The sequence below is a fragment of the Orcinus orca genome, chromosome 5, assembly GCF_937001465.1.
Source record: "Orcinus orca chromosome 5, mOrcOrc1.1, whole genome shotgun sequence".
In the NCBI taxonomy this organism is placed as follows: Eukaryota; Metazoa; Chordata; class Mammalia; order Artiodactyla; family Delphinidae; genus Orcinus; species Orcinus orca.
In genome coordinates this window covers 76,611,862-76,630,932 of record NC_064563.1, presented here as the reverse complement: position 1 = coordinate 76,630,932, position 19,071 = coordinate 76,611,862, and the positions used below count along the sequence as shown (strand labels likewise).

Below are 19,071 nucleotides of genomic sequence, written 5' to 3'. Positions count from 1 at the left end.
GTCAAGGGGGAACAGGGAAGATTTAAGTTAGTCAGAGAAGGCCTCTTTGAGATGTGTCATTTAGGCTGAACCCTAAAAGATTTGAAGAAGGTTGATATGTAAAAATCAAGAAGAGGGGCTTTCAGGCAGTAGGAGTACCTGATCCAAAAGTATTGGAATTTTAGGATCTGAAAGAAGGCTAGTATAACTAGAGAAGACTCAACCAGGAGAAGAGTAGCTTAAATCAACCAGGAGAAGAGTAGCTCAGAGTCCAGCTGAGGTAGGATCTAATATTCCAGAATGAGCGTATTCTAACTGGATTTTATTCTAACTGGAACTGTGAGCCATTCAGAGAATTTTAAACAAGGAAGAGATGAGACTCTGATTTAGATATTTTTTTCCCATTCTGGTTTATGTGGCGAATACGTTATATATCTAGGCAACAGAGGAAAGAGAGATCAACTACTAGGAACTTGGGTCCAAGTAAGAAATTACAATGAATTACAGAAGGATGCCAACAGTGTTGATAAGAAGAAGGGTTATGGTTCTATCTTGAAGATGCTGCAAGTTCTAGCCAGTGCAATAAGGCAAATGAAAGGAAATAAAAGCATAGAGATTAGAAAGTAAGAAATAAAAAACTCCCAATTTTCAGACAATCTACATTAAAAAATCTCAAGGAACCTACAAAGAAACTCCTACAACTAATAAGTGAGTTCAGCAAGGTCACAGGGTACAAGATAAAAATACAAAAGTAAACCGTATTTTTATACACTAGCAACAAACACATGACTGTCAAAAGATTTGCCACAAAAAGCATGACTCATGAAAGTATATATTAATAGACTGGACTTCATCAAAATTAAAAACCTTTGCTCCATGAAAGACCCTAATAAGAGGATGAAAAGACAAGCTACAGACTGAAAGAAAATATCTGCACATGACATATCTGACAAAGGACTAGTATACTAGATTATGTAAAGAACTCTCAAAATTCAACAACAACAAAAGTCAATTAGAATATGGGCAAAAGACATGAACAGGTATACAAGAAGGATATACAGATGGCAAATAAGGACATTAAAAGATATTCAACATCATTAGCCATTAGGAAAATGTAAATTAAAACCGCAATGAGATATCACTACATACCTATGAAAAGGGCTAAAATAAAAATTAGTGACAACACCAAATGTTGTCAAAGATGCAAAGAAATTGGATCAATCACACATTGCTGATGAGGATGTAAAAATGGTACAACCATTGTGGAAAGCAGTTTAGCAGTTTCTTAAAAAAATAAATATGCAACAACCATATGACCCAGCAATTTGCACTCCTGGGTGATTTATCCCAGAGAAATGAATACTTATGTTCACACAAAAACTGTACACAAATGTTTAATAGCAGCTTTACTTGTAATAGTCAAAAACTGGAAAACTCAGATGTCCTTCAACAGGTGAATGGTTATCAGTCGTACAGCCATATCATGGGAATAGTACCCAGCAATAGCAAAAAACCAAATTACTAATATAAACAACAATCATTTTTTGGATGAATCTCCAGAAAATTAGAGTTTAAAAAAAAAAAGCCAATCCCAAAAGGTTACATACTTATGATTCCATTTATATAAAATAAATGACAAAATTACAGAAATGGAATATTGATTAGAAGTTCCTATGAATTAAGAGGGTGATGGGGTGGAAGGAAAGTAGGTGTGGCTAGAAAAAAGCAGTATAATGGATCTCTGTGGTGATGGAAATGTTCTGGATCTTGACTATATTAATGTTAATATCCTGGTTAGTGACACTGTACTACAGTTACCTTTGAAGGAAATTGGGTAAAGGGCACATGAGATCTCTATACTATTTTTTACATACATACATGAATCTACAGTTATCACAAAAAGCTTCATTTTAAAAAACGGAAATTTCTGAACACAAATTAATCTCAGGAATCCAAATTCCAAAGAGATGAACCTTTTCTAGAGAAGGCAGACACTTACCTAAACGGAGTACTTAGCAAGTTTTGACCCAGGTGGGCAAAGGACTGGGCATGATCTAGGTTAAGGAACTCTGCTGGGGTAAGCAGTGGAGTTTTTTGTTTGTTTGTTTGTTTGTTTTTTGCGGTACGCGGGCCTCTCACTGCTGTGGCCTCTCCCGTTGCAGAGCACAGGCTCCGGACGTGCAGGCTCAGCGGCCATGGCTCACGGGCCCAGCCGCTCCGCAGCATGTGGGATCTTCCCAGACCGGGGCACAAACCCGTGTCCCCTGCATCGGCAGGCGGACTCTCAACCACTGCGCCACCAGGGAAGCCCAGCAGTGGAGTTTTTAATCACATGTGGGTTGGCATGTAAAGTTGGAATGTGGAGGAACCTAAAATGGAGAGCTTGTTGTCCCCACACACTGGATCACCCTCATGGGACATTTACTGAGAGTACTGAAGTGTAGGAGGCTGAGAATTGGGCTGGAAAAGCAGTGAAACATTTCTACAGTGTCACAGTTCTTAGGTCTTAAAGTCCTACTGGTGGAAAGGGAAAGGCACAGAACTGATCTCATCCTTATGATATTTGAAAATTGAAGTGAGCTGAAAGAAAGTAATGTAGCAACCTAGCTCTAAACAAACAACTCCTAATTGATTAGTTTCATTCTAGCTTCTTACAAGGAAAAGAACATTGGTTCAGTCTCAATAGTTCTTTCACACATTACTTAAAGCACACAACAAAAAACTTTCAAGATACGGAAAGAATCAGAAAAACATGAACAATAAGAGAACAACAATCAAAAGTAGACCCATAGCAGAACCACAGAAGACACAGATGTCAGAACTAGAAGAAAAGGAGTTTAAAATGGCAACTTTAAATATACAAAATATATTAAATACAAATGATCCCACTGTTCTGCCAGGTCCTCCAACTTTCTCCAATCTCTCAGTCACGACAAAGACTACTAAATGACGACAGCACTCTTTCCTTCAACCTGCTATTAGACTTCTTAGCAAAGACCTCTAAACACCCAACATCAACCAAAGTTGGCATCAGAAAAAGAAAACCTATTTGATTTAGTCAAAAGGTAGGTTGCCTTAGTCACAGGGTTCATGAAGAAATGTAAAGGTGTCACTTTGTAATGGAGAGGTGGACAAGTCAAACTTAGTAAGTAGGTGAAAATGTGTCTTTGATTCCACCCTCCCACCTTGTCCTATTAAACAAACACTTTCTGGTAAGGACTCTACAAGATGAATTTAAAACTCTAACTCCCAGGTATATATGCCCAAGAGTAATAAATGCTTATGTCCACAAAAGACTTCCACAAAAATGTTCAAAGCAGCTTTAGTCTTAACAGCCCCAAACTGGAAACAACCCAAATTCCAACAACAGCAGAATAAAGTTGTGGTGTAGTCATACAATGGAATACTACACATCAATAAAAAGGGACAAACTACTGACACACACAGAGACACACATGCTGAGTAAAAGAAACTGGAAATGACCATATACACTATATGACTACATTTGTAAGAAGTTCAAAGCTAATCTACAGTGATATAGGTCAGAAAAATGATTACTCCTGGGGAGGCCAAAATGTTTTAGGAAGAACAAAAGGGAGTATTCTGGGGTACTGAAAATGTTTTATATTTTTACATAGGTAGTGGTCACAGTTATAAAAAGACACTGAAGTGCCTACATAGATTTGTGCATTTTACAAAAAGAAAGTCATAATGGTAATGACGATAATGAGGTTGTGAAGCAGGATACTTGCTAATGTCTGATAAACAGGAATCTCTGGGAATTACTAGATGTTAGCACACTACTGAACTGGGAAGAACAGTGTTGATGATGAAAGCATATTTTCCTTTATTGCATGTTAACTTTATTTAAACTACTCCTGGCATTTTGTTTGTACGTCCTTTATAAATGCCCATTCTGAATTATCTTTTTAGATACTTATCTTCAACATCAGACCCCAAGTTCATCTGGGGCAAGGGTCAGAAAACATTCTCTATAAAGGGCCAGACAGTAAATATTTTCAGCTTTGCAGATCATATGGTCTCTGCTGCAACTGCTCAAACTCTGCCACTGTAGCATGAAAGCAGCCATGACATTAAGTAAATGACCACGGTCTGATTTGGCTAATTGGCTGACCCGATCTAGAGCAAGAACTATACTAACCATCTTTGTTTTTCCATTTCTATCTTATATACAGTAGATTACTTCATATACAATAGGTACTCAGTAAAACAAAGCTGAAGGTAATCTTAAAAATTATCTCTTCTAATCCTTTCATTTTACAGTGAAAAACCTGAAATCCAGAGGTTAAAATTTTGGTCAACATCACCACTGTTTAGGCAGGGCTTCCTTTTAGTAAACATATGAAGATCTTACATCCCTATTTAATATTGATTAGAATTTCAAATCAATTACATAAGATATTAAAACAATTTTTACTTTAGAAAAATACCTTTACCTGTAGAACTTTTTAGTTTGCTTATAAGCTATCAATACAAGCTCTGAATCTCACAACCATACAGAATCAATCAAGTGACCACCTAAAGTTCACCATGTAAAATAAGAAGCTAAGATTTTTGTTCCAAGATCCAAGTTTTTCTAAAAGCCAAAAAATGATGACAATGAACATATTTAATGGGAGTTAGCACTGAGTAATAAAAATAATTTAACAATTATGTTATCAGAATAATATTTTATATAGTTATACTCCAATCTAATAGTATACTCCAATCTAATACTTTAAGAAAAGTTATCCTAGTAGAGGTTACTGAACATTTTTACATGGCAGTAAAACAACTAGGCAACAGTAGAGGGCAGCATTTCTATGTATTATTAAAATTCAACTTCCTAAAATCTAAAAAACCTGAAATCTCTGTACTAGGATTTTCTTTAAAAAGGTCTCACATGCCTTTCAAAGCTGCTGGCTAATATACAATTTTAATACAACCCAGCACAACTAAAAGCGTCCTGATGTATAAATACAAACATTTAAATCAAAGACATTTCTATTCATAATTCTCAAACTGATAAGCCAAAACAATTCAACATTTCTCTGGTGATTTATTACCTACCATTATCAGTTATCTACTTGAATAGTTGTTGAGTATCCACTGGAATCACAAGTATCTTTTCCCACATATGGACAATCCTTTTTCTTTATCCATATAAGATGGTTACATACCAATCACCAAAAGAAGGATATATAGTCATAAACTTTTGGCAATCAGAGATTCAGGGAGCTGTCTCCAAAGACAGGCATTAGCATAACTCTAAAATCCAAAATAAAAGCAGCAAAAGAAGACATAGATAAAGCAGAACCAGGCATGTGTAAAAGTATCTTTAAATCTCATCCTTTTTCATTTTCCTTTTATTCCTAATGCCAGTTTGCCTTAATATATAGCTGTACCTAAACCATCCACCACCCTTAATAAAGAAAGAGAACCAGGACACTAGTCATAAAAGGCAGGGAACAAGAATTATAAAAGAGGGAACACCAACAGTGTAAAGGCAGAGAGAATGATTCAGAAAAGATTGTTCTGTCCAACCAGAAGGCTATATATTTTATTACTATTTAATAAAAATTATTAAAAATATCTGCTAACATTATTATTAAAGTCTTTCTATGTGGTAGTCATCATTTCACACACTTGACAGTGTGTAATTATTAGCTCAATTAATCTTTAATAACCATGTAAAGTAGGTGCCATTATTTCCCCTATTTTAGAGATGAGGAAACAAAACACAGAAGGAATAAATGACTTGTCCAGGAATCAAGGGTTGAGACTAGAACCTCAAAGGTCTCCAGAGCTTGAGCTCTTAACAATTATTCTTTATTCTGTCCAGACTAATGCACAATTTCAGTTGAGTGACTGCTGCAGAATGCAGACTATAAGGAATTTTAAAAAGTGAGAGACTGACAAAATAAGAGAAACAGAAGCCTTAGTTATCCTCATCCATTTGAAAGTCCAATTGTAAAAGGATAAGCAGAAATAGATAGTACTTGAAGCAACCTCTATTTTTCCAATGCAGTAGGTCCCAAATAAGGTAAACCCCGGATGAACACTGACTGGATATTAAAAGTTAACAAAAAGTGAAACAGTCGAGAAACTCAATCATTATGGATAAGAGCAGAAGCTATAATGAATCTTTCCACATGTAAAATGCAGGACCAGTTCAGTGAAAACACACTTAATATAAAATAGGGTACTTTAACTGGAAAAATAATCTGAAGGTAATTAAAGTTTAGAAATTGTGGCAATATTTATCAAAACATTAAAAATGTTCATATCGGGCTTCCCTGGTGGCGCAGTGGTTGAGAGTGCGTCTGCCAACGCAAGGGACATGCGTTCAAGCCCTGGCCTGGGAAGATCCCACGGGCTGCAGAGCAGCTAAGCCCATGCGCCACAACTACTGAGCCTGTGCTCTAGAGCCCGCAACCCACAACTGCTGAATCTCACACGCCTAGAGCCTGTGCTCCGCAACAAGAGAAGCCACCACAAAGAGAAGCCCGCGCACCACAGCGAAGACTGACTCCCGCCCACCGCAACTAGAGAAGGCCCGCACGCAGCAACAAAGACGCAACACAGCCATAAATAAATAATTAAATTTTTAAAAAATGTTCATACCTTCTATACTGAAATTCCTCACCTAAAGAATAATGGTTATGCTCAGAGACTAAGCATCAAGTACATCATTTTCAGAGAAAAAAACAGAAATAATCCAAATGCTGACTTAGTTATAAAACATCCAAACAGTAGAGTCATTTAAAATGCTATAAGGTGATAATGGGTAAGGATTTTCAAAACATTAAATACAAATGATCCCACTGCTCTACCAAGGCCCTCACCCTTCTCCAATCCCTCAGCCATGGCAAAGCCTATATGAACTGACGACAGCACTTTTCCTTCAATCTGTTAGAATTCTCAACACAGCCCTCTAGGAATCCAACATAGACCGAAAATAAACCTATTTCACTTAGTCAAAAGGCAACTGGTAAACTTTGGCAATAAACAGGTAAAATGTGTCTTTGATTAAACAAAAATCAACTGGTAAGAACTGTTAAGAGATGAATTTAAAATCCTGTTCCCCAGGCTAGGGAATCAAAAAGACTATTGTCTACCCTTTTGTTGGCAGTTTATACTATTAGTTGGGAAGGTATGTAAGAGAAAATTTTACCAAACGCTCCTGCCTCTCCTTACTGGGCAAAAAAACTTTCCTTAAGTTCTATTCAGTCGTCCCTTGGTATCCGGTGAGGGGACTGGTTCCAGGATCCCCACAGATACCAAAATCCACAGACGCTCAAGTCCCTTATAAAAAATGATGTAGTACAGTCATTCCTCGGTATTCACAGATACAGCACGTGAGACTACAGAGGGCTGACTGTACTTATTTAGAGGTTGTTCCCAATACTGAAACACTTTCTCAGACTAGATAAGTTGATTGTAAAATCTATATGGATAAACAAACAAGAAAGAATCATCCTTTTTTCAATAAAAAACTCAAAAACAGAGAAGCAAAGAGAAACAATAATTATATTAGATGTTAAGGCATACTAAAAAGCTTCAGTAAGTAAAACGCCATCAAGTTGGTTCTTAAATGGACAAACCAATGAAACAGAATTCGATGTCCAGAACAGACCTAAATACATATGTCAAAAAGTGGCATCTCGGGCTTCCCTGGTGGCGTGGTGGTTGGGAGTCCACCTGCCGATGCAGGGGACACAGGTTCGTGCCCCGGTCCGGGAGGATCCCGCATGCCGCGGAGCGGCTGCGCCCGTGAGCCATGGCCGCTGAGCCTGCGCGTCCAGAGCCTGTTGCTCCGCAGCAGGAGAGGCCACAGCGGTGAGAGGCCCGCGTACCGCAAAACAAAAAAAAGTGGCATCTCAATCAAGTGGGGGTAAATATGAACTTTTAAATAAATGACGCTGGAACAAATGGGTAGCCATGTGGAAAAATATTACACCAGTTCCACAACTAACACTACAGATCAAGATAATCTTTAAATGGTCCTAAGACTTAAAAATGAAATCTTATATAAAGTACCAAAAGAATACTTGGGTGAATTTTTTATAACACCTGGGTGGAATTCCTTGTAACTCTGGAATATGAATGTGGAAGGTCTTGCTATGACCTCAAAATTCAGAAGAGAGAGAAGAGGGGAGGGGAGGGGAGGGGAAGGGAGGGGAGAACTAATAATAACACCATGACAAAGTGTGGGGGAAAAATCTGCAACTCATCACAGACAAAGGCTAAGCTCCCTGTTATTATATAAAGAGCTCCTAGAAACTGAGAAGAAAAAGACCAACTCAGAAGGGAAAAAGTATGAAACATAATAAACCTTGTTTAAATATATGAGAAATGCAAATTAAAACTACATTTATATACCATTTCTCACCCAGGAAATTGGCAAAAATACAAAAATTTGAAAATACATTCTGTCGACAGTTTCAGGGAAACAATCACTCTCATACACTGCTGGTGGGAATGCAAAATGACACAACTCCAGTGGAGGAGAATCTGGCAATAGATACCTAAATTACAGCACATTTACTCTCTAAACCAGCAATCCTACATGATACAGATATACATGCACAAATATAAAATGACACACATACAAAGTTTTTTCACTGAAAAAAATTGTTTATAATAAGAGGTTAGAAAGAACTTTAGTGCTTAGCAAAAATATATTTATAACTTTTGAAAATTCGGAATTTTTCATGATATTCAGTACTAGGTACTATCCAACTTTCATCTTTCTCCAATTAGAACCAGCTGTTACAGGTCATTTATTTAAAAGACTATGTTTGGTTAAGGAAACTGTTATCACACAACTAAACATTATACTTCTGAAAAATGAATGAGAAAAAGTTATGTATACTAAAATGGAGAGCCCTTCAGGATATTATAAGTAAAACCAGCAAGGGACAAAAGATTATATAAATATAAAACACATTATCTGTTGTATAGGGAAAGGGAGAAATAAAACATTCTTAATTCCTGTATATGCATAAACACTGGAAAAAATATAGAAACAAATAAAAATAGTTCCCTATGGGGACCAGGGTGAGAAGGGACAGAAGTGAGACATAACTATATAATTTTTTAAAGTGATTTTTGATTCCTGAGTTTATTTTGAATAATATGTAAGTTTATTACCCACTCAAAAAAATGTATAAAAAATTCAAGAATAAATACGTGAATGGTTGGCTGGTGTATGGAAATGGTTGCTACAATCAATAATCTAAGTCTACTTAAATTAATTAAAATTTAGTTCCTCTGTCAAACAGGCCATGTTTTATGTGTCAGTGGATAGCACAGCACAGATACACAACATTTCCATCACTGCATCAAGTTCTACTGGACAGTACTTAACTTGTTAGTCAACATTTTGCAGTCTAGAGATGGAAGTAAGCCCTGTAAAATGAAAAAGGATCTGACTCTCCCAAATTAAGTACAAGCAAGAAAAAAAATTATATATACAACCATTCAAAAAAAGTCAAATACTTAAGTGAATAGTAGACAAGTAAGTATCAAGACAAGATGATGTGGTCCAATATATACACTACCAAATGTAAAATAGATAGCTAGTGGGAAGCAGCCACCATAGCACAGGGAGATCAGCTCGGTGCTTTGTGACCACCTAGAGGGGTGGGATAGGGAGGGTAGGAGGGAGACACAAGAGGGAGGAGATATGGGGATAGATGTGTGTGTATAGCTGATTCACTCTGATATAAAGCAGAAACTAACACACCATTGCAAAGCAATTATACTCCAATAAAGATGTTAAAAAAAAAAAGATGATGTGGTCCATCCCCACCATAAACTAAGAAAGAGGTGGAAAACACTGGGAAGATGGGCCATTTTCTGGATCCTTTTGAATTCATAATAAATATAGAAAGATAAATAAATTTTAGTGACAATTTTCCAGGATGTCAACATACAACCATATTCAAAAGAGGGCTTAAATGCATTACAAAGTAAAAATATTCATTTATTTTTTTTAATCCACAAGTTTGGAACATCTGTGCCAAAGCCTCATTCATTCAACAATTATTTACTGAGTATCCACTATATGTAGATACTCAGACACTTGGTCAGGCCTCGGGAATACCATGAGAATAAAAGTCTTATTTTATAAAGTTTATAGTTCAGTGGAAGAAACATACACTAATAAAGAATCACACAAATACATGATACACTGTGTGCTAAAAGGAAAGTAAAGTATACTTACAGAAGTTATCAATAAAAGAACCTTATTTAATCTTGGGCCTCAAGGAAGGCTTCCCTGAGGAAATAATCTATAAACTGGAATCTGAAGGGTTAATAAGATTTGGGGGCAAGGACTTGCAAACAAAGGAAATCATTATGCATGAAGATCTCAAAGAACAAGGAACCACCTCACAAGAGCTGGGGGGAAAAAAAAAAGACCTGTTAATAAAAACAATGAAAACCTGGTCTGCAGCTCCTAATACATTTGTATTGGCAGTCCCTTAATTGGAAGAGACTCCCCAAGACTGCACAGACTTCAAATATTGCCCTAACAGAATTTAATATGGACTCCAAGTTTCGCCAAACAAGTTGAATAACAAAAATAATAACAACTGGTACTGAGTGCAAGAGAATCTCCTGAAATATGAACACTCCTTTCCACCTAATAAGCTTAATCAAGAACACACGAGAAAATTTTTTCTTTTCAGGTCTTTCTCCTGCCACCTAAACTTCTGCTAAATGACCCTAAAATGAATAGAGAGAGAGAGAGAAAATATCCCTTTTCTACTTGATCAACAAATAGTATAACAAAAGATGGAGAAAGACATGATTCTACTGCAAGAAATTCTGATACGGAAGTTATGCAACTCCCTTTTCTCAGAAGTTAACAGACAGATGGGAAACCTCTATACTAAAGAATATGAATGCCTCTAGCTGAAGCTGCACAGCGCTTACCACTAAAAAAAGAAAACACACCGTATACAATACTCCCAAATCACTCTTGTTGGACTTCGTATACTTGGAGTTAATTTTCCCATAGTGATAATGAGTCTGACAAAACTACACATCTCTTCCTGGCCCTCTAACAATATTAATTCCACCTCAACTGACATACATTTACAAAGGAGCTAATTAAGAACAGAAGGATTTACAAACACAAAAACAAATATCTCTTAGACATTATGTGGAAAAGCACAAAATAAAATATTGTATCCAAGCTGATTAAATTACATAAAGATCTATGTATGTATACTAACAATAAAGAAATACTGCACAAGAGAAATGCTCACTAGGATCTTTTCCCCTGCAAAATACGTAAATTCAGAACAAGTATTTTTAAAAATTCAGACTGAAGAGGAAATACATTTTCATTTCCTACTAAGAGGCAAAACAAACATTACATGTGTTTAAAATGTATTAATCAGAAAAGGAACTAGAGCTATTTATGACTGCATTAATACTACTGTAAATGGAGGCCAAAATTTGGCTGTTCAGCAACCATGATGATTTAGTCATCACATCTCACAACCCAGTCATTTGCAAACATTTTAAAGTAACAGTCTTCATTGTGAAGAACATATAGTTATGGGGGGGGGAGCCCAGAAAACTAATCATCATTGCTTTAACTCAACCCACATGCCTGTTCTTAAGGGTATCCATGGTAGCAGTGATGCAACATGCCTACCTAGCTCACCATGCCTACACAAGTGGGAGAGAGGGGAGGCGGATGATGAAAAAAAATTCACTTGGAAAGGTGTTTTAGTATTAACATGATAGAATTACATCAACTATATTGTCAGACTTTAAAAATATATAAAAAACCATAAAGCTCTCTAAAGATCAGAAAAGCGAGAAAAGACTCAAGGGGGAGAAAACACTGCAGCACTTCAGTCGAAAAGAAAATTAAGATTTTTGCTCTTCCTGCTATAGCTATTGGTTAAATACGTTCAAAGGGTTTATTTCTAATAAAAGAAATCATTTTAATTTAGCTCTTTCAAAAGTAGCTACAAATAATATTTTAGGCTTCCTAATTTCCAACCTACATCTTTTCTATTTTTGCTTTAACAGTTACATAATAAAAACTTATTAAAACTTTAGATATTGATTCCATACAAATTTTTTTAACAATGGTAGCTCTCTTTTGCTTAAAAAGGATCAAATACAAAATATTTTAATGTATCAAAAAGGACAGGGGAGAGAGAAGATAGATCATTTCAAATAACCTTGCTATAATATTAGAAATAAAAATTAAAGTGAATGAAGTGATAAAAGGTAAATCACAGAGAGAACCAACCACCGACAACCATGAAAAGAACTTAGAGAAGGGAAAAAAAAAACCCAAACCAAACTAACTAGACTAAACCTGTGTCCCAGGCTTACTGCCCTTTAAACATTCTGTAAGAATATTTTGATAAGACAGTTTTACACAGAGGTACATGGAAGACATCCCTGATAAATAGAATGGGACCAGATAATGGGTATGTTAGTATCTGATGAAAACTCTTACTGTCTGAATTATAATTTTAAACAAAAAGCAAACAAAACTAATTTAGATCAATTTTCTTGCTTTTCCTTTTGTGAAAAATAATTCACTACATAAAAATAGACTACTTTCAGAATTCACAAATTTACTGATTCTTTTATTACTGAACATAATTTAAAAATCTCAACAATTTTGTCTAACACTGTGTCATAAGTTTATAGAAATAAAACCCCCAAAATAAATTATTCCATATTTTACAAACCAATATATAAATTTTAAATGTAAGCATCTTGAATCTTACACAATCACACAATGTCCACAAACTGGTGCTCAGGAATAAAAGAAACCAAACTCAGAGCTTAAGTGAAGCATGTTGCACTTTGAAGATGAGCATAACAGACTTTAAAACAAATAACTTTAAGGAGTTCTTGCACAAGTTTAACCATTTTAAATCCAATCAACATCTTTCCAAAGGCAACACAATCAGAACTTCACTATTCTTCTTAAAACAAAAATTAACTATATTTGCAATAAATAAATGGGAGAGTCCAGAAAATGTTCTCAAAATGAGTTATACTTTCAACCAGCATGACATATGGGGACAGAAAATAAAGTAGAGGGGGAGAACTTTGAGAATATATTTAGAAGATTTAAATATAATCAGGGTCCTATAAACCTTTGCTGTTGGGAGAAATGCTTCCTGTAAATCTCAGGGAAAAAAAATATCCGTTCAATATACTATTTTTAGCTATCTGAAACACATTTCAGAATATTACCTTTCCTAAAGGATATAAACTAAGCATCAAATGGATTCAAATATCTATTTTCAAATATATAACAATGGTTACACTTTATTTTTTAAATATATTATAAACAAAAAGGTCTCTCACACTGTCACTAACAAAGGTAGAAAGCATACTATATCTTACCTTTGTGGTTACAATGCACAGGCAATCCATTACTCTACCATTACAATATTTAATACATAAAGCAGTTTACTGCAAACTATTTTAAGTTGCCTATATGAACAAAAAGTAAAAATAAAGTTGTGAGATAAAACCACTGATGAAAAGTTATAACTGTGACAAGATCTCTCCAGGATCCATTCTTAGAGGTAGCAATTTTTCTACTACCTGAAATACAGGAAACCAGAATGTGTCACGTGCCCTACAATCTTCTTTATGTAATCTGTATCTGAAGAACTTGAAATTATCCCACAAAACACTGTGGAAGAGGTCAGGGTTTATTCCGCAAGAGTTCACTGCTGCTTCAGATGCTGTTTCATTAATCCCTCTTTTAAAGATATGAGGTTGACAGGGAGGCATCTAATGAAATGTTCCACAAAGAGGTTTCCCCGATATAAATTTAAAACTCCTCCTTGTTTGCTACAGTTTGGATATTCAAAAAATAACTACCAAAAGAAAAAAAAATCACTAAAAAAAAAAAAAATGCAAGCAAACAGTTCTTCCACTAAACCATTTCAGCAACTGCAGCTTGCAAAGTAATGACTTTCTCAGACAGTAATGAATGGAATATTCCATGTGGTATTTTTGAGAAGGGGAGAGAGAAGAACAAAATGCAATAATTTAAAATATTATCTCTAAAACTTACCTTTTCTCCCTTTATTAAAAAATGGTAATAATAACATTTTACCAATTAAGTCAGATTTTAACTTTAGTGCCCTATTAAATCTATTTCACTTAATCCCTTAAAAAAAAAGAACACCACCACAAAAAGATAACTGTAACTATGTACCATTTCAAACTCTTGAAGAAGACTTCATTTTTAACCCAGAAGTAGCCTAACTTTGTGAATTCATGTCTTTTCCTCAAAAATCACTGAAAATAGAGCTAGATAGGCTGACAGGACAAGGCATAGGGCTACAACTGGCTTTCAGTCTCATAACCTTGCAGCCATGCTCCCCTGTAAAAATGTGTAATAAGGAAGAGCATTACCTGCAATTTCTGTCCACAAGGTTTCCTCATAGTCTACAGGTATTATAAACTGCCTCAAACTCAAACAAGTGAACTGTTCCCATTTTCTTCTTATACCTCACTCCTATAGTTGGTTTCTCCCTTAGTGTTCTGTGTTTATGTGTAATTTTTATTATCTAAAATAGTCTACCCTAGAGAGAGAAGGCATTCCTAAGTTTGGCAGACCTCATAACACTGGAGATTGAAAATCACTATAGCAAGAGTCAGAAATAGTGTTTCAGCCCATTAACAGAGTTGAAACTGTTTAACTTTTAAGTAGTCATATTCTTAGGTGAATACAGATGAAATAATCAAATATCTACTTTAAGCAGACTCAACATATATTTAACAACATATTATTAAAATAATATATCTAAAATATTACTTTATTCTACTCACATTCAGAAAACAATTATAGTCAAACTTCACATTCACCTTAAACGTTAGGGTCGTCATTATAACTACAGCCACTTTTTGAATTAACTCGTATCTCAAACACCATTTTCATTTCCATCTAAGTTGTTTAGATGCTGTACTTTTTTTAATCCATCTATTAAAATATCACCTGAGTCCTTTCTCTCTCTCTTCTCCTTCTGGGACCCCTATAATGCGAATGTTGGTACATTTAATGTTGTCCCAGAGGTCTCTTAGGCTTTCATCAAAATACTAGAAAACAGAATCCAACAACACATTAAAAGGATCATTCACCATGATCAAGTGAGATTTATCCCAGGGATGCAAGGATTCTTCAATATATGCAAATCAATCAATGTGATACACCATATTAACAAATTTAAGAATAAAAACCATATGATCATCTCAATATATGCAGAAAAATAGCTTTTGACAAAATTTAACACCCATTTATGATAAATACTCTAATAGGCACAGAGGGAACCTACCTCAACATAATAAAGACCATATATGACAAACCCACAGGAAATATCATTTCCAAAGGTGAAAAACTGAAAGCATTTCTTCTAAGATCAGGAAAAAGACCAGGATGTCCACTCTTGCCAATATTATTCAACATAGTTTTGGAAGTCCTAGCCACAACAATCAGAGAAGAAAAAGAAATAAAAGGAATACAAATTGGAAAAGAAGAAATAACCGTCATTGTTTGCAAATAACATGACACTATACATAGATAATCCTAAAGATGCCACCAGAAAACTACTATAGCTAATCAATGAATCTGGTAAAGTTGCAGGATATGAAATTAATGCACAGAAATCTCTTGCATTCCTATACACTAAAAACGAAAGATCAGAAAGAGAAATTAAGGAAACAATCCAATTCACCATTGCAAAAAAAAGAAAAAAATACCTAGGAATAAACCTACCTAAGGAAAGAAAGGTAGGTTTTTGTACTCAAAGTTTCTGTACTCAGAAAACTACAAGACGCTGATGAAAGAAATCAAAGATGACACAAACAGATGGAGAGATATACCATGTTCTTGGATTGGAAGAATCAATATTGTGAAAATGAATGAACTACACTACCCAAAGCAATCTACAGATTTAATGCAATCCCTATCAAATTACCAATGGCATTTTTTACAGAACTAGAACAAGAAATCTTAAAATTTGTATGGAGACACAAAAGACCCCGACTAGCCAAAGCAATCTTGAGGGGAAAAAACAGAGCTGGAGGAATCAGACTCCATGACTTTAGACTATACTACAAAGCTACAGTAATCAAGACAATATGGTATTGGCACAAAAACAGAAATATAGGTCAATGGAACAGGACAGAAGGCCCAGAGATAAACCCACACACCTATGGTCAACTAATCTATGACAAAGGAGGCAAGGATATACAATGGAAAAAAGACAGGGTCTTCAATAAGTGGTGCTGGGAAAACTGGACAGCTACACATAAAAGAATGAAATTAGAACACTCCCTAACACCATACACAAAAATAAACTCAAAATGGATTAAAGACCTAAATGTAAGACAGGACACTATAAAACTCTTAGAGGAGAACATAAAAAGAACACTCTTTGACATAAATCACAGCAAGATCTTTTCTGACTCACCTCCTAGAGTAATGGAAATAAAAACAAAAATAAACAAATGGTACATAATGAAACTTAAAAGCTTTTGCACAGCAAAGGAAACCATAAACAAGAGGAAAAGACAACCCTCAGAATGGGAGAAAATATTGCAAGTGACTCAACGGACAAAGGATTAATCTCCAAAATATATAAACAGCTCATGCAGCTCAGTATTAAAAAAACAAATAACCCAACCAAAAAATGGGCAGAAGACCTTAACAGACATTTCTCCAAAGAAGACATCTCCAAAGATGGCCAAGAAGTACATGAAAAGCTGCTCAACATCACTAATTATTAGAGAAATGCAAATCAAAACTACAATGAGAGAAAAAAAAAAAAAAAAAAAAAAAAAAAACTACAATGAGGTATCACCTCACACCAGTCAGAATGACCATCATCACAAAATCTACAAACAACAAATGCTGGAGAAGGAGAACAGGGAACCCTCCTGCACTGCTGGTGGGAATGTAAATTGATACAACCACTATGGAGAACAGTATGGAAGTTCCTTAAAAAAATAAAAATAGAATTATCATATGACCCAGCAATCACACTATTGGGCATATACCCAGGGAAAACCATAATTTAAAAAGACATATGCACCCCCATGTTCATTGCACCACTATTTACAATAGCCAGGTCATGGAAGCAACCTAAATGCCCATTGACAGGTGAATGGATAAAGAAGATGTGGTACATATATACAATGGAATATTACTCAGCCATAAAAAGGAATGGAACTAGGTCATTTGTAGAGATGTGGATGGATCTAGAGACTGTCATACAGAGTGAAGTAAGTCAGAAAGAGAAAAACAAATATCGTATATTAACGCATATATGTGGAATCTAGAAAAATGGTACAGATGAACCGGTTTGCAAGGCAGAAATAGAGACACAGACGTAGAGAACAAACATATGGACACCAAAGGGGGAAAAGAGGGGTAGGATGAATTGGGAGATTGGGATTGACATATATACACTAATATGGATGAAACAGATAACTAATAAGAACCTGCTGTATAAAAAATAAATAAAAATATTTTCACACACACCCCAAAAATAAATAAAATAAAATAAAATATCACCTGACACTTTATCCCAAATCACTGCTAGTACCTATTCACATAACAGACAATTTTTCCCATTGGTTTTCTCAGTATATATTATAATCTCTACAACATAATCACTTACTATGTTACTCTTTAGTATACTTTTTAATCCAATGCCTATAGTTTTTAAGGCCATACTCAGGAATGATTATTTAATCTGCCTTAAATTCTACACTCATTGCATCTTTTATAAACATCCAACCTGGCACTGATTAAGGACATAACAAGTCAATGTATTCTTCTCAAATAGTCATTTGCTGTGCAAAATAACTTATAAATTACTCTGTAATATGAGCAAGTTTAGAGGTCTCAAATATAAGCCTTTTGGGATGGCGACATCTCACCTAATATTCAGGCACATAAGATATTTAACAGTATTTTAGAATACCTATGGCTTTCTATATACAGGCAATTGTTTCCAACCATGATAGAATAATAGGGAACAGACTAACTCTCCCACTTTAAAACAACTAAAAAAATAGGACAAATAAGAAACAATGATTTTCAGATGTTGGACAAAGTCCCATAAATGCCCAGGAAACTGCCTGGAAAAACTTTCCACGCTGCAGCAGAGAGAGGGGGAAACTAAACAAAGTCCAGCAATCTAAGATAAGGAGACACAGTTGAGAATTCAGGAAGGCCAAGGTGTGTAAAATTCACAGGTAAGAGTACCAGAGAGGAGAGGTGCATAGTGAGAGCTCCACAGATCTGCAGAATTCCTCTTCAGTCTTCATTATTTCTTTTTTTTTTTAATTTTTATTGCAGTATAGTTGCTTTACAATGTTGTGTTAGTTTCTACTGTCCAGCAAAGTGAATCAGCTACACATATACATATATCCTCTCTTTTTTGGATTCCCTTCCCACTTAGGTCACCACAGAGCACTGAGTAGAGTTCTCTGTGCTATACAGTAGGTTCTCATTAGTTATCTATTTTATACATAGTATCAATAGTGTATATATGTCAACCCCAATCTCCCAATTCATCCCACCCCCACCCCCTTCCCCCTTGGTATCCATACGTTTGTTCTCTAGTCTGTGTCTCTATTTCTGCTTTGTAAATAAGACTGTCTATACCATTTTTTTCAGATTCCACATATATGTGTTAATATACGATACTTGTTTTTCTCTTTCTGACTTACTTCATTCTGTATGACAGTCTCTAGGACCATCCATGCCTCTACAAGTGACCCAATTTCATTCCTTTTTATGGCTGAGTAATATTCCATTGTATATAGGTACCACATCTTATTTATCCATTCTTCTGTTGATTGACATTTAGATTGTTTCCATGTCCTGGCTACTGTAAACAGTGCTGCAATGAACATTGGGGTGCATGTGTCTTTTTATATTATGGTTTTCCCTGGGTATATGCCCAGTAGTGGGATTGCTGGGTCATATGGTAGTTCTATTTTTAGTTTTTTAAGGAACCTCCATACTGTTCTCCATAGTGGCTGTATCAATTTACATTCCCACCAACAGTGCAA

At 35.3% G+C, this 19,071-nt stretch overlaps 1 protein-coding gene across 15 annotated transcripts in view; it reads right to left on the bottom strand.

The window, feature by feature from the left end:
* DLG1 (discs large MAGUK scaffold protein 1) overlaps positions 1-19,071 on the bottom strand; it is a 285,338-nt gene that overhangs the window by 230,522 nt on the left and 35,745 nt on the right. The window contains exon 1 of one of the 15 annotated variants that reach the window (XM_049709665.1): positions 13,378-13,422. The exons of the other annotated variants lie outside the window; for them this stretch is intronic. Within the exon in view, the coding sequence (XP_049565622.1) occupies positions 13,378-13,407 (30 nt within the window). The 5' untranslated portion in view covers positions 13,408-13,422. Of the gene's footprint in view, positions 1-13,377; positions 13,423-19,071 lie in introns of those variants that run through there. 15 annotated transcript variants of the gene reach the window in all.